Genomic DNA, 15,090 nt, shown 5'->3' with positions numbered 1-15,090 from the left:
TTTTTTTAAAAAAAGTGTTTTTACCAAAAAAAGTGCTTTTACAAAGTTCGGCAGCGGAAGGCGGGAGGTGACCACCGCTGGCCCCGCTCGTGGCAGGGCTGAGGCGAGGCCGCCCGGTCCCGGTCCCGGTCCCGGTCCCGGTCCCGTCCCGCGCCCCGCGCTCCCACCTGTTACGGCGTCCGCTATGACGTCACAGCCCGCACCGCTCCGCGCCGGTGACGCCACGCGGCCCCGGCCCAATCAGCGGCAGAGGCGGGGGGCGGGGGGGGGGCGGCCGGGAGCCGCCGCCGCGGCGGGGCGGGGGGCCCGTGGGTGCCCGGGGCGGCGGGAGGGGGCGGTGTCCGGGGACACGCGTCAGCCGCCGCCGCCGCCGCCGCGGGGTCCCTCCTCCCCCGCGGCCTCGCGATCCCCGCGGGGATGATCCGCGCCGCCTCGCCCCCACCGTAGCGGCGCGGCCGGGCCGCCTCCGCCATGAAGCGGAAGAGCTGGGCCGAGGCCCGGCGCCGCGCCGCCGCCGCCCCCCCGGCGCCGCCGGCTCTGAAGAGAACTCGGAGCGCGGCGGCCAGGGCGGCGGGGGGCGAGACGGAGCGGAGAGGGCAGCAGCAGCAGCAGCAGCAGCAGCCGCCGACACCCCCCGCCGGGACCGAGACCTGCGTGAGGATCGCCGGTGAGGGGCGTGCCGGGGGGGTCCGGGCCGAAAGTTGCCCCGGGAACTTTGTTGGCAGCTGCTGGGGAGCCGCGGCGGTGCTGGAGGGCAGCACGGGATATGGGGGGGAAAGAACCCAAAAAAATAAATAAAATAATGGAGCGGCGGCGGTGGGTGCTCGTGGGGGGAGCGCGGCGCCAGCGCCGCTCGCCTGCGGGGTCCGGCGGGGAAACGAGCGGGGACAAAAGGCGGCGGTCCCGGCCCGGCCCGGCCCCGTGAAGGGGAGCGGAGCGTGTGGGAAGGATGCGGGGTGTGCCTGCCCCAGAGGCGCCGAATCGCCCCTCGTTACGCGGCTGCCTTACTCCGGTGGCACAAAACCGCCCCAGCCCAGCAGATACAAAACGCTCCGTGTCCGACCCGCGGTGACACACGGCTCCCAGCCCTGCGTGCCCTGTAGCATCTCGGCTGTGAGCACTCACAGCGCAAATTGCAGCGCTGCGGCTCCGGGGTGAAGCGCAGAAACCTGCGATTTGGCAGGTGATGCCCGCCCGGCGGCAGGGATGCCGCTCCCTGGAGCACTGTGCAGCCCGGGGCTGTAGCAAACAGGTCTCTCCAGCCGCCCTCCGGCTGCAGTTGCTTGGGTCTCCTGATACACTCCTGGCACCCAACAGGCCCATCAAACGACTGTGTTTTTGCTCTTCCAAAAAAAATGCTCGCTTGTTCGAATAAAACAGCCCGGCACCTGGGATTTGACTTGTGTCTTTCAGTGGGATTTCGACCCACACGGCAGTGCACGGTTTAGGAAACTCAATTAAATGCAGTAGGTTCTTACATCTAATAATATTTCATTTTGCCTTGATCTCACTGCTCGCGTTGGCTGCTGTTTACAAGCTTCTAATAATGGAACAATTACAGCCTAATCTTCATTGCACTGGTATGACATGCTTATTTTTTTTTTTAAATAGAGAAACCCTAGAAGAATGAGCCCTCAGGCTTGCCTTTTCATTCAGCTGCTTTAAAAGTTGCTTCAGGTTTTGAGCTGTCAGTTCTGCCTTCTCGTAATGAAGTTCTGAGAAATGAATTAATAGTTCTGGACTGGAGGAAGATTAAAGCTTAGGGCCCTACTTTTGCAGTTGGACATGCTGGTAAATATTTCAGCACCTGAAAGGGCTAAAATACCTGCATTAGCTCATCTGCTTACAAAAACACTTCCTAACTCATTAAGGACGTTGCAGGCTGCTCTCATTTTCATCTTTGCTGAAGACAAGAGCACAAAACAACCCAAATAGCCGTAAAGATTTATGGATCTTTCCTTGCCTGATACTCCATTTGCTCTGATACATAACGGAGTTTGTAATCCATCATATGCGTGGATTTTTTAATGCAAAATAATAAAATAATTACTGTGTTTCTGTATTTCCTAACGAGTCGTACCTATCAACCGTATGTCAGGGTCATCTAAATATTCCTGTTTGCTGCTAAGAGTAGTTCAGAAGAGCTGTACTTCTAAAATACTGTTTATTTTGGTCTGTTAGGCTACATGGTAAATTTTACCATTTTGTCTTTGTCAACTAATGCATGAGGCTGGCCGGTATGAATTCAATTTGCTGGTACTGAATGCACTTCTGTTTATTGGAAGCATATTCCCATATCCTTCTGATCTCTGAAACACATAATTTATATGACCTAAAGAAAACGTAACAGTTCTGCTTGAGAAGCTCAAAAGCCAGTATTTTCTTCTCTGATTTTTATAAGTAGCATCTTAGAGATGTGTAATTAAAAGGCATAAACTTTGGGCAGAAGGTGTGTGTTTCTCTCTCACCTCACTCTGGTAGTTAATTCCAAAATAAAGTAGCTATGAATAATTTTTAGTGATACTACATCGTGGGACATTTCTTGATGTTTGTTTGTCCGCTTGGTAACTGGGTATACAGTTGGTTACAGTGAGGAACTAACTCTGGGAAAGAATGCCCTAAGCTGTACCATGTATGCCTTTTTTTTTTCATTAATTGAGAGTCATCTTACGGTGTCATGAGGAGTTTTGTGAAACAGTGTTTGGTTTAATATGGTTTAATAGATAGGTGGGTTGAGTTTTTTTTCTTTCTGTTTCTGTCTTTGAAACCATGGAGTCCAAGGGTTTTGCTTTGCCTTTCCTCTGTTGCTGGTTTGACACTATAAATCTTGTGTATTTTGAAGAAAACAATTTTTTTGGCACGCTGAAAACAATTTAGGGGTAATTTTCACAATACTTTTAATTAGTTTTCATTATACAAGTCTCTCACTACAACAGTTGTATTTAATCTTTTATCAATATAACCTCACCTACTGGTGAGCCTGTCTCAAAATTAAGATTTTAAATGCAGGTCTAAGGCTTTCAGTATCTAATCCAGTACTGAAAGTGCGTGAACATATCTAACGTAGTCTTGTAAATCAGCTGAGCAGCAGAGCACAGGGACTGTGTATTTAAGGAAATCGTAGAAGTAATGCAGTGTTGTTGATCAGTCATGATGTGGCCCTGAAAATATTTTTTCATGGTTTGAGGTTAAATAAAAAGTTCCTTTACCGTGTCTTCATTTTCTTTTTCAGAAGGCAAGGCTATTGTTGTTATTGCCAGCAGCATCATCACTTAAATTTGAAGTACTTTGTAAAGACGAGTGAATGAATCTTTCCAAGGATAGGATGACTAAAAAGAAAAGCTGCTACAATTTTGCTCATCATCTCAATATTGCAACAGAATTTGTCTTTTGTTTTCTCTTGTGTCTTCCTGTTATTCTTAGGTCTTTAAATCCAACATAGCAATATACTAGGCACTAACCCTGGATTTAGAAATGCACTTCTGTTACAATAGCAAGTAACTCTCTAGTTGCATTGCTGGTAATTCAAAACAGGCTAACGTGGTATTTTGCTGTACTGTCAGCCTCCTCTGAATTTCTCATCTATTTAACAATAGCAATGCAGAGTTTCTCTTTTTTTTTTTTTTTTTTTTAAAATAACCTTTGCTGTTTCTATGACTTGTCCTGTAGTGAGTGCCTGTCTGGTGTTTAGTTGCCTCGTGAAATTACTGAAATTTCTTTCTCTAAGGCCTTTACAGCAGATCCGAAGAAGCATCAGGCTTATTGAGAGTAAAGGCAAGGAGATTACTTTGTCATCTCTGTATTCACGTGAATATGATTATGAAGTGGCAGCTCTCAGTTTTCTGTAGGCATGCTTCCACAGAACACTGTAGATCTGAAAAACAAGCAAAATGCATTTCTTTCTGTGCACACTGAAATCAGATGTGTGATTATTATAGCTTGTGTAGACATGCTTGTGCTAGCTTTAATCTCAGTAGTTTTTGTACTAGCAGTAGCAGAGCTGTGGAAACACAGCCCTCAGTTAGGGGTCTACAGGCTCATTTTGTTGTACACTGGATGCTTACTCAAATTAATTGCCGACAGTGAAGTCCATGTTTCTGTGTTTTAACTGTTTTGTTATTTGAGGCAAACAAAATTAAATGTAATTGAAGTACATCTAATGTACTGCAGTCATATCTCCTAATTGCAGTGCAGATGCAGCCTGGAAGGCAGTAAGCCCTGCTTTCTTATTCTTCTGAAAGACGATTAGAAAGATCTGCTCTAGTTTATGATAATTTTATGATGACCTTTTATCAGAAATTTGCAAGAATCTGGATGTACTCGAATACATTACATGTAAATGAGATACTGAAAAGTTAAAATTAACAAACGAAGCATAAAAATATTAAAATGGAAGCCTTTCAACTGCAGCCCAAACCTTTGTGGAGTCCTATTGAAATAAGTTTACTGCTGCTCCAGTGTATTTTATGTATAAACCCTGGTCCTGCAATTGGATCCTTAATGAAGAAATTCTTGTCTCTCTGTGTTACTCGTGTTCAAAAATTAACACATTAATCCTTGGTTACTGTAAACAGAACTGGGAATGTGTTTGCCACAAAAAAAAAAAAAAGCACAAAAAAACAACACACCAGGTGAAAATAGACATGGTGAGTAATTTACCATTTGTATTGTATCAGGCTGGTTAGCCAGTAGAAAGGTAAATACACGCATGGGAGAAAGCTGTGCAGCTTATTTCTAAAATCTCCTTGTAGGAAACACTTTTAAAAGATGGAGCCTGCTGTTTACATAATAGGGAGCGATTGTTAGTAGTGCACTGGAAGGGACAGCTTGTCAGGATATTGGAATTTGACACACGCTGCTCTTATTGTGAGGCAGTTCTGTACAGTCATTAAACTTGAGTTTCTTGCTAAATTCTTTCAGGTGTTTTAAGAATAACTACAATTAACACGATCCAAACATACCAGTGCAGAGCTGAATACTAACAGCAATTCAAAAGGCCACATGCACATTATTCACTGAAGAGATGAATTCTTATTTTTGCTGGACATTTTCACAAAAGCTGCTGAAAAATTTCAGTAAAAGTAGGACCACTGAGGAAACAAGTGATTCATGTATTCCAAATCTTGTTTTAGAGAAAAATGCTGGGTTGTTTTAGGCTTTTGACCTATTCAAATGTATTTCTTTCTTTATATTTTTTTGTTCTTTCTTTTGAGGATTTGGGATTACTCTTTCTGTATTGCTTTTATATTTTCAAAAGTGATGTAAAGCTTATGTGAAGAAGTTGGCATGCAAGAAGGTAGCATGCCAGTCCAAGTGTTGCAGCCATTCTGCCCAGACCTCGATGTCAATGCTGTTTGTGTGCACCGAGAGCTCAATCTTAGTCAAAAATTAGAGTGGATCTAAAGGACAGATGCTGTTGAGGGAAAAATCCTGGCAGTGTGTGGCCACTGCTAACCCACAGTGGGCTGGCTGGTTCAGCGATCTAACCCAAAAGAAAACTTGTAAGAAACCTGATGGCAGCTAGCCATTAAATCAGTTTAGAAGTAGTGTGAAATTGTAGCTCAGGGCTGTAGTCTGACATGTGTTTCATCTAGCAATGCCGGTTTAAACACAATCCCTAGATATCATATCCTCTCAGTTCTCCTTTCTGCTTCCTCATGAGCCCTCAGATCTTCCCCCCATTCACATGTTAGAGCTCATTTTCAGGGCAGAGGGAAGTAAACCAGCAAAGCAGCTTTTTTTTTTATTATTTTTTTTTTATTTTTCTGTAGGTGAGCTAGCATACCCGCTGCAGTCTCGGATTCATGCAAACACATTTTGACACAGCACAGGGAGGAATTCAGTGGTGGGGACAGGTGCCAGGGGAGTTGTGGGATCCCTGTGCTCCTTCTGCCCACAAGGAGTCAGCTTGAGCCCTTTTCCAGGACTGCCTGCCTGTGAAGGTGTTGGATCCATGTGGGGTGTTGGCACGCTTGCTTCTCCAGACTTACTTTCCTTTGGGGCCAGTTTATTCGCTTCTTAACCCACAGCATTACTCTGGAGATTTTCTCCTTTGGCAAGTTTTTCGGAGGTGCTTTGGTAAATGCTGCAAGTTACAGAAGTTCTTAAGCAGTGCTGCACTTCCCAGCTAGTATTGCAGCTGATGTGCCAGCAAGATGGGACTATCAGAAATTAAATCCCTGTTTTTTTTTTTTGCTGTAGCTGACACCAGAGGAAGTAGGTACCTAACTACCTCAGGAGCAAGTGCTTTTCCCAGTGGTTGCGCCTGACCTGTAAATGTGTAAGCCAAATTTCAAGCTGGCGTTGTATGGAAATCTGCCTTTAGCAGAGGTATTCTGTCTGGTGGGGGTGTCTGCACCCCCTCCCCAAATATTGTTGTGAGTGTCAAGATACAGGCATGCAGACTCCTTTCGTGGTGTACTTTACAGCATTTAAAAAGATATTTCCACATTTATCTTTTCAAGATTCAGGTAATGATTTCTAAGTGCTAGTAATGGGGGACTTTTGTTTGAAACAAAGTGGTTTTTTTTTCTCTGCTCTTAGGAAGAGGTTGTTCTTTTAGAAAAGTTACACTTTGGTATTTAAATACAGGTGATATTTGGATATTAAAGTAAATACATCCACTCTGGACAACTAGTTTGCAAAAAGAAAAAAAATAATCGTTCCTTTTAAGCTTGAATTTTACTCTGTGTATTTTACAATAATGACGCTTTTTCAGCAGGAAGGAAAAAAATAAAATAAAAAAAAGAATTGCTATGCTGCTGCAAGGCATCAATTTTTATTGACCAATTACCAGAAGCACAGCAATTTACAGCGGCAGCACAGTCAGTGTTTAAAGTTCAATGGGCCTACAGCTCCCCAGGCCATAAAAAATAAAAATAAATAAAATAAAATAAGGAAAGTGTATCTATGTGAATATCAATGGTGCTTGTTATCCCCCCACCCCCTGCTGAGGGGAACATGGGGCAGGGCAGGCACCCCTGTGGAGGCTGCCGGGCTGTGATGGTGGCACCAGGCCGGGACAGAGGTGTGGGGGCATTTCGTGGCTGGGCTTCACGTAGGTGCTGTGTCCAGATGGGGGCTGTGGTGCTCAGGAGAGCAGCCGTGTGGCCTGCCCCTACACCAGGAGCAGCAGGGCAGGGTCCCTCAGGTGTGGGCTGAGGGAGCACTGCCAAGCGCAGGCCCTCAGCCGCAGTGTGCCTTGTTAGCTGGCACCTGAGGAGCACTCTGGAGCCTTTTAAAGTTGTTCTGCTGACAGGTAATACTTCAGACATGCTGTGGAGAAGTGGGTTGTTTATAAAAGCCCTACGTTTTCTTGCATTTCAGATCGCCTTTATTTTGCAATTCTCTGCCAAAAACCAAAGAGTGGAGCTGCAAATACCCATTATTTCTGCATTGACGATGAACTTGTGTATGAAAAGTAAGTACAGACTTATTTTTTTGTTTTTTTACAGATCATTGGAATAAATTAGAACAGCAGTAATGAGAAACCAGCCTAATTGACATTCTGTTTTTAAATGTAGCTGAGGGAAACATACTATTTCCATTATAGAGCTAATTATATGCGTCTGTCCTCTCAGACTTATCTGCCATAATGATTTATATGTCTTAGAATGGTTTCTTGGCTTCCCATCAGGATTTCTTAAAAATCCTTTCAGAGCAGAAGCTTTCATTATACTCATTCTTGTTAGAAGACAAGTTGTTGCAACATGTTCCAATATATTCAGAAATGCACTTGGACTGTTGAGCTGAAAGGGATGTCTTTAGTTGCTGAAGTATGAAGTGGGGTGTTTAAACTTCTTAGAATAAGAGAAAAAGCTGGCAAAATTAATTCAAGCCGTTATGAGCCAAGAATGGATATATTATTTCCCCTGCAGTGAACAGGATATGCCTTTGTGTGTGATTTGGAATGCTACTAATTTTTGAAATATTTTTGACCAAGGACATGCTTACTGTTTTTGCGATTACTAATGAATATTTATTCCCAGTGCTCACTTTTCTCTAGCAGTAACACATGCTGTATCTTTATTTAATTGACGTATTTTACTGTAGAGTGTACAAAGAACAGTATGTGTATATAGTCAAACATGTTTTCAAAATATTTGTGAGTTACTATTAGTTGCCTTATTTTAAAGATGACCATTTGAGTTGCTCTTAAAACAGTTTCTAAATTGTTATCACAGAGTGGTATAATATTGAGAATTATTCAAGTCTTGAGTATTCCAGTTTCCTTGTGTGGTGGTGTGTGGAAAATAGGAAAAGGTTTTTGTTCCAGTTAAAAGATTACTGGAGACTTGCTAATGTGACGCCCATCTCTAAGAAGGGTCATAAGGAGGACCCAGGGGACTACAGGCCTGTCAGCCTGACCTCAGTGCCAGGAAAGGTGATGGAACAGATCATCTTGAGTGTAATCAGACAGCATGTGCAAGACAACCAGGGTCATTAACCCAGCATGGGTTCATGAAAGTCAGGTCCTGCCTGACCAACCTCATCTCCTTCTATGAGCGGGTGACCCACCCTGGGGACAGGGGACAGGCTGTTGACGTAGTCTGCCTAGACTTCAGCAAAGCCTTTGACGTGGTCTCCCACAGTATCCTCCTGGAGAAGCTGACAGCCCATGGGTTGGACAGGTACACTCTCTGCTAGGTTAAAAGCTGTCTAGATGGCTGGGCCCAGAGAGTGGTGGTGAATGTTGTTAAATCCATCTGGAGACTGGTCACAAGTGGTATTCCTCGGGGTTCCATTCGTGGTGATTTGGATGAGGGATTTGAGTGCAGCCTTAGGGGGAAGTGTTGATCTGCTGGAGGGTGGGAAGGCCCTGCAGAGGGACCTGAACAGGATGGGTTGATGGGCAGGCCAGTGGGATGAGGTTCAGCATGGCTAAGTGCTGGGTCCTGTATTTGGCCACAACCCCATGCAGTGCTACAGGCTTGGGGCAGAGTGTCTGGAAAGCTGTGCAGAGGAAAAGCATCTGGGGGTGTGGGTCAATGCTCACCTGAACATGGGCTGGCAGCGTGCCCAGGTGGCCAAGAAGGTTAATGGCATCCTGGCTCATATCAGGAAGGACCAGGGAGGTGATCATTCCCCTGTACTCAGCTCTGGTGAGGCTGCACCTCGAGTACTGTGTTCAGCTTTGGGCCCCTCACTACAAGACGGACATCGAGGCCCTGGAGCATGTCCAGAGAAGGGCAATGAAGCTGGTGAGGGGCCTGGAACACAAGTCCTGTGAGGAGCGGTTGAGGGAACTGGGGTTGTTTAGTCTGGAGAAGAGGAGGCTCAGGGGAGACCTTATTGCTCTCTACAGCTACCTGAAATGAAGCGTGATGCACTTGTATATTACTACTCCTCACTTTTTTCATCTGGCTTAAACTGTATAAATGATTTTGTTTTTTTAATGTACAATTTTTCTTTCTTTCTCCAAATAGCTTTCATGCAGATTTTGGACCACTCAATCTGGCAATGGTCTACAGATACTGCTGCAAACTAAATAAGAAATTAAAGGTAACACTTGTTTTTGTATTTAATATTCTTCTATTTTTAAAGAACAAAAACAAATGGCCCATTTTTTTTTTTCTGAGATATTTTCCTGGACTTGTAAGCAAGCTAAGTTTTGAAAATGCATGATAAATTTCATCCAAGTATATTTGGGGAGCAGGAGGATTAGGAGTGAAAAACTGCTTGCCTTTAAGATCCAGAAGTTGCAAGTGACAGTAACTAATATTAAGCTCCTAAAAGATCAGTTGCTGAATGGATACAGACTTCTCTGAATGAAAAGCTCCCCTCCTGGAATTCAGTCTTCTCAGCAATCTGACAATATTGACAGCCTGAACACAACACATTTTGATTTGAGGTGGCAGGTTTTTTTGACTCTAGTTTCTCTTCTGGTACTGACATCTCTTTTTGTAAGAAGAAACATTTGATCTTTAATAGCATTTATCACATGGTCCTAAAGGAGACTGTCATGTTCCCACTATAGGTTATCTATCTTAGGGATGCTTAGTAATCTTCAGAATTGACTCTCCATTGAGCATAATGTCTTTAAAACAGAGTTCCTATATTAATTAAAATTAATGACTTCAAGTTAGTTGACCTCTAACAGAAATTGGACTATAAAACCTGTTAGGCAGATAAAAAGCTTATTAGCATTAATGTGAATCACAGTTTGCCTCTTCAAAACTGCTTAGATCTTGAAAGAGACACTGAACTGTGAAAATTGGTAAGCATGCAGAACATTATAGTTTAACACAGCTGTTTTTTTGTTGTTGTTTTTTTTTTTTTTTTTTTTTTTTTTTTTTTTTGGCGGGGGCATCCCTTGGTGTCTGTCACTGCTATTGGTTTGCATAATTCAGTCTCACTTGGTCCCAGTGGCACTAAGAACACGTTTACCTGAGACAAGATTCTTTGATTTCTGTTTGCAGGGTGCTCTGAAGCAATAAGTCTATATATTGTAATCACTTTGAATATGATGGGTTTATTATTGGACAGATTGTTAAGATTGCTGAGGACATACTACTGTTAGTTATTTGGAATTTATTTATTTTAAGTGTGCTGAATAGTATTTGAGCAAGTAATACCGCTATTTAAATAGCAGTACTTTATGACACTTTAGCCATCAATCAAGTTTCAAGCACACCAAAATTTGTTTCAAGGGCAAGTTTAGGGACAGGTTTTGCTATTACAGATGTCCTTTCTATTGGTAATGCTATTCCACTTCCTGTCTAAGGTAATTGAAGAAACTACGTGCTAAAGACTGAGATAAAATTTTTAAAAGTTATTTCTGATTAAGTTTAAAAAAGCTTTCAAAATGTTTTTATTTAAGCATTTTCTAGTGTATCTCATATAGTATTACTTTAGAAACAACTATTAGAAGAAAACTGATTTATGTTATGATTTATGAGTCTGAATTTCTTTAAAAAAGTATAAATTACGTTTTTAAAGCTGTTGAGACATTAATTTGTCTGTGATGTTTTTGAGAATGTCATGTATTTACTGCCATGTAATGTGTTTATTTCTCATAACTGCATGTCTATTGCATAGGGCTTGAAGTCACAGATATTAAATGCATTCAAGAAGGAAAAGAAAAAACAGTGTAATTTGTGTCAAAAATTTGTTTAGGCAGTTTACTGGGGAAAAGTACTGAAACAATCTAGGTGGGGATACAGTAGACTCTGAAGCTTCCACTAAAGCTCTTAATGGATTTGTCTACTTGGTCCTCTGAATACAAATGGCTGAAAGGGTGAACATTGAAAGGGTGAACATTCCTCTAATTTTAGAAAAGGAGTCATTAAAAGTTTATGCTGCAAAATTATAATCTTGTTCATTTCTTGATACAGTCATTTTCATTGATAAGGAAGAAAATAGTTCATTATACTGGCTTTGATCAGAAAAAACAAGCAAACGCTGCATTCCTCATAGGTTCCTACGCAGTAAGTATTTAAATTTTTTCCATTATATCAGCTGGTTAAATGTGTTCATTCTTTTATACTCACTTTTTAAAACAGCAAGATAGAAGCATTTCTTTTTTCTTGAGTAATCTTTCTACCAATGTATTTTGCAATAACGTACCACATACTAAGAGATTTTTTAAAGTCTAGTAGGTATGTGTTTTGGGTTTGTTTTGTTTTGCTTTTTTCTTCTCCAGTGCAATTTGTGCTCCTAAGAACTAAGAGCACCACTGTAAAAAAAAATCTGAATTTAATGATTTTTTTTTTTAATTTCATAAAATTTATGAATATTTTCATTTAGAAAAAAATGACTGCTTTTTGATGTTTTTCCTTTCTCCCACTCACCCACATACATTTTTGCTTTTTAAAATAGACAAATATTATCTTGCACAAAGTACGGTTTATCATTTCCCATTGCATTCACATTTAAAAATACTTTTTCTTCCCACTTTCTTCTTTTCCAATCTAAGTTGATCTCTTCAGTTAACCGATGAGAAGGTGTGAGATGACATGGTAGGTTTAGAGCCACTGTAAAGCCTGGGAATGTATGAGGTGGCTGAGTATGTACTGAGTCAGGTCCCTGACCACAAAGGGAAAAAACTAGTCTTTACATCACAGCTACATCTGATAGAATTGGTGTTTGATACACAGAAGTATAGTCAGGGAGTAAAATGCTGACAGCTTAAGAATGAAAGGTGTGATGTATTATATTCATGTTGTGCTTTGACTTGTAATACACCTTGAATGTAACCATCTCTCTTGTTCACTTACTAATAAAATAAAGGGAAAACCTACATGTTTTTTCATGTTGGAGATTTGAGGGGTCTGAGTTCATGTAGCCCTAGGTCATTCTGGTTTGCCAGCTGCAGGGTGATACAGTACTTGCTGTGATGCCAGCAGTGTCCTTGCTGCCTCTCTACATTATGCATGAGATCCATTTCCTGCTCCCCAGGGTTTCTCTGTTATCTGTTTTCTTCAGTAATTGTTATAAATAAAGATCTAGACTTCAAAATCTGACAATCTGATATTTGAAACACAGAAGTTTTATGTATGTATTCTTAAATCACATGGAAACTGGCAACATGAGTTACTAAACTTGTTTGCGGTTAAGGCAATATGTTAACTAGATAGCTGCAGCATTTAGGAAGACTACTTCTTTGCAGCAACTTCATCGTAACATAGGTCTAGGAAGCAAGAGTAGACTGGTTACCAGCCATTAATTGAAAGGAAGTGCTCATTTTTCCCTAAAATATCATTCTGAATATGCGTAGTAGTACAGTGCAGCGCAACATCTGACATTTAGAGCAGAATCCACAATACAGAAAATTAACTAACAGCAAAACAATCTAATGAGAAAATGGCTATTTATATGGTTGGCTATTTAAAAGTATACAAAAAAAATTAACACAGATCTTATCTGTGATCATCTGTTAGCCTGGCCGTGTTGCAATATTAATATGCAGTTGGAAGGATGCTTGAACAGGCTTGGATACGTAAGGTCTCTCTGTGGATTACGACTGTGCAAAGCAGAGTAATGAGGAGTGGAGGCTGTTGGCCACAGTACTATTGTGTTTTGCTTCAGAGAACCACAGTGAAGGATATGGAAGTTGCAGAGCACAGATTCGGCTCATATATGAAGAGAGATCATGACCAACTAGCCAGTGCATGTGGGAGGGCTAGTTTCAGACAGCTGAAGTATGGCAGAAAGAGGCTAGGCAAAATAACAAATAATTTTCAGAATTCAGATACCTGCACTTAGTTTTTTTGCATCATACGTTTTGATTCTTTCTGCAGTTTTCCTCAAAGAACCATCAGCAAAGCGAAGCCCTATGGGAGTATTCATCCCCTCCTTGAGTGGGGAGGAGTCTCTCTTGAATAATCACAAGTTGTAGTGTTGAGATCACTTAAGCTAGAACCCAATTTTCTCTCAAACGCAATAGACTTGGCTTTGGTACTGCTTTTTCTGTAAAGTAGCATATAGTTTCTTCACAGATTGATGTGGGAGGTATTCCAGTGAAAGAAGATCACAAAAGAAGGACTGTGCCCCTGAGGCTTACTTTTTTTCCATGGTGTCCTTTGATCTTTCATGAAGAAGGAGGCTTAATTACAGCAGACAGTGCTGAAGTATTCAGGCATATACATCCCACATTCTTGTTTTCTGCAGGGAGAACTGGGTTGTTCACTTTGAGGCAAGCAGTGGCTTAGGGTCTGCTCAGAATGTCTGAACAATATGTGTCTGTAGTCATACTTCCTGACTGGACAGAAATATATTGAGGCCTTTTTTATTTTCAACATATATAGGCTTAAGCATCCAGCTACTTTCACAGTTCAGAGTGCTTTGCTTTTTTGATGAAGAAGGATCTATCTGGCCATTAGTCAAAACTGTGAGAAGCTTTCCTGTAATTTTAATTGTTTAGACCCTGTCCTGTTGTTAATGCTCTTCATTGCTTGAACTGAATTTTGTCTTTTAATTTCTGATCCTGTGCTGTGTCAGTGGTAGATTGTCCTTCTATTTTGTTTTCTGTGGGTTTAATATTTTTTCTTGTTCAGTATCGTTTCCTTTTTTAGCTTCATGGTGGGTTCCCACATCAACTACTTACTTTAGATTGAGGTACTGTGTGGCAGTGCGTCACGAAGGAGTTCAGGTGGGAAGAGCAAAGAAGTAAATAGAAGTAGCCTCCGTAGACTTAGTCATGAAAGTAGCGCTGTGTGTGTTTTAAAGCTTTTGATGTAAGTATAGTTTTGGATACAAAGTGCTCTGTAGATGCAGATGTTTTAAGCTATTTGTTAGGAATAGCAGGCTGATGGCTTTCAGGAATAGCACAGATACAGTAAGTTTGTGTGCTTTGTGTTTTTGTACTTTTTTTTTTTTCTAAATACAATCACACTTGACCACATGACTACATTAAACTATAATTAAATGTATGTAACTAGTTCTCCTCTGGCACTTGCATGTCTTCATAAACTCTCAATATTTTTATGCTAGCAACTTGGAAATCTGTCTTTTAAAGGCTCAATGACCTTAAATTTATATTCTTAAACAGAATGTTATTTAACTTCTGCATAAAGGAATTGGGATATATTGGCATGATTTATGATTTGACATCTTTTGTTAAAATATATATATATGTCTGTGTGTATTAATTGTGTGGGGATATGCTCATTTTGACAATTAAGGCAATTACGAAAGTCTTCGTTAACTGTGGTGAAGTGTAAGGGCAGCTGTTAGAGTTCTGGTTTACCAGCAAAGTCTGTTCCCAGTCTTTCCTTCACAGTTGATGTGTTATAATGTTCCCACTCCCCCATCTTCATCTAACTTGTCTTTCTTTCCTCTTTAGTGGAGATAGTTTCTGAAGGGGTCATCCAGGCTACACACTTCTTTCTTCCCCCTCCCGCATCTGCTGCTTCCTTCCAGGTGTACTTTGATGTGACAGCACAGCCTAACTCAAGCTACAGGGCTCTTCAATGTAACATGGCCTTAAAGATGAAGAACAAAGTTTCCAATACACTGTTATATATGTAGTTTTATAGTACAATATGATTTTTAGAGTAAATCTTAACAATTTAGTTCTTAATCCCTATATTGTTCATCTTCCATCTATTTTAATTCTGTATTTTGTTTCATTTTTACAGATAATATAATGCA

The 15,090-nt window shown here is 41.5% G+C and overlaps 1 protein-coding gene across 7 annotated transcripts in view; it reads left to right on the top strand.

The window, feature by feature from the left end:
* The first annotated feature begins 259 nt into the window (after window positions 1-259).
* Window positions 260-15,090, top strand: part of CDC14B (cell division cycle 14B) — a 46,132-nt gene continuing 31,301 nt past the window's right edge. For 4 of the 7 annotated variants that reach the window (XM_068667915.1, XM_068667914.1, XM_068667910.1 and 1 more), the window contains exons 1-4: window positions 260-667; window positions 7,327-7,420; window positions 9,426-9,501; window positions 11,334-11,426. In XM_068667915.1, coding sequence (XP_068524016.1) covers window positions 472-667; window positions 7,327-7,420; window positions 9,426-9,501; window positions 11,334-11,426 — 459 coding nt within the window. In that variant the 5' untranslated portion in view covers window positions 260-471. The remainder of the gene's footprint in view (window positions 668-7,326; window positions 7,421-9,425; window positions 9,502-11,333; window positions 11,427-15,090) is intronic. The other 3 variants (XM_068667913.1, XM_068667911.1, XM_068667912.1) reach the window with 1 other exon arrangement.

This window comes from Anas acuta, chromosome Z (genome assembly GCF_963932015.1).
Source record: "Anas acuta chromosome Z, bAnaAcu1.1, whole genome shotgun sequence".
NCBI classification, from domain to species: domain Eukaryota; kingdom Metazoa; phylum Chordata; class Aves; order Anseriformes; family Anatidae; genus Anas; species Anas acuta.
The sequence above is the reverse complement of the archived record's forward strand: the minus strand, read 5'-3'. Positions and strand labels throughout refer to the sequence as shown.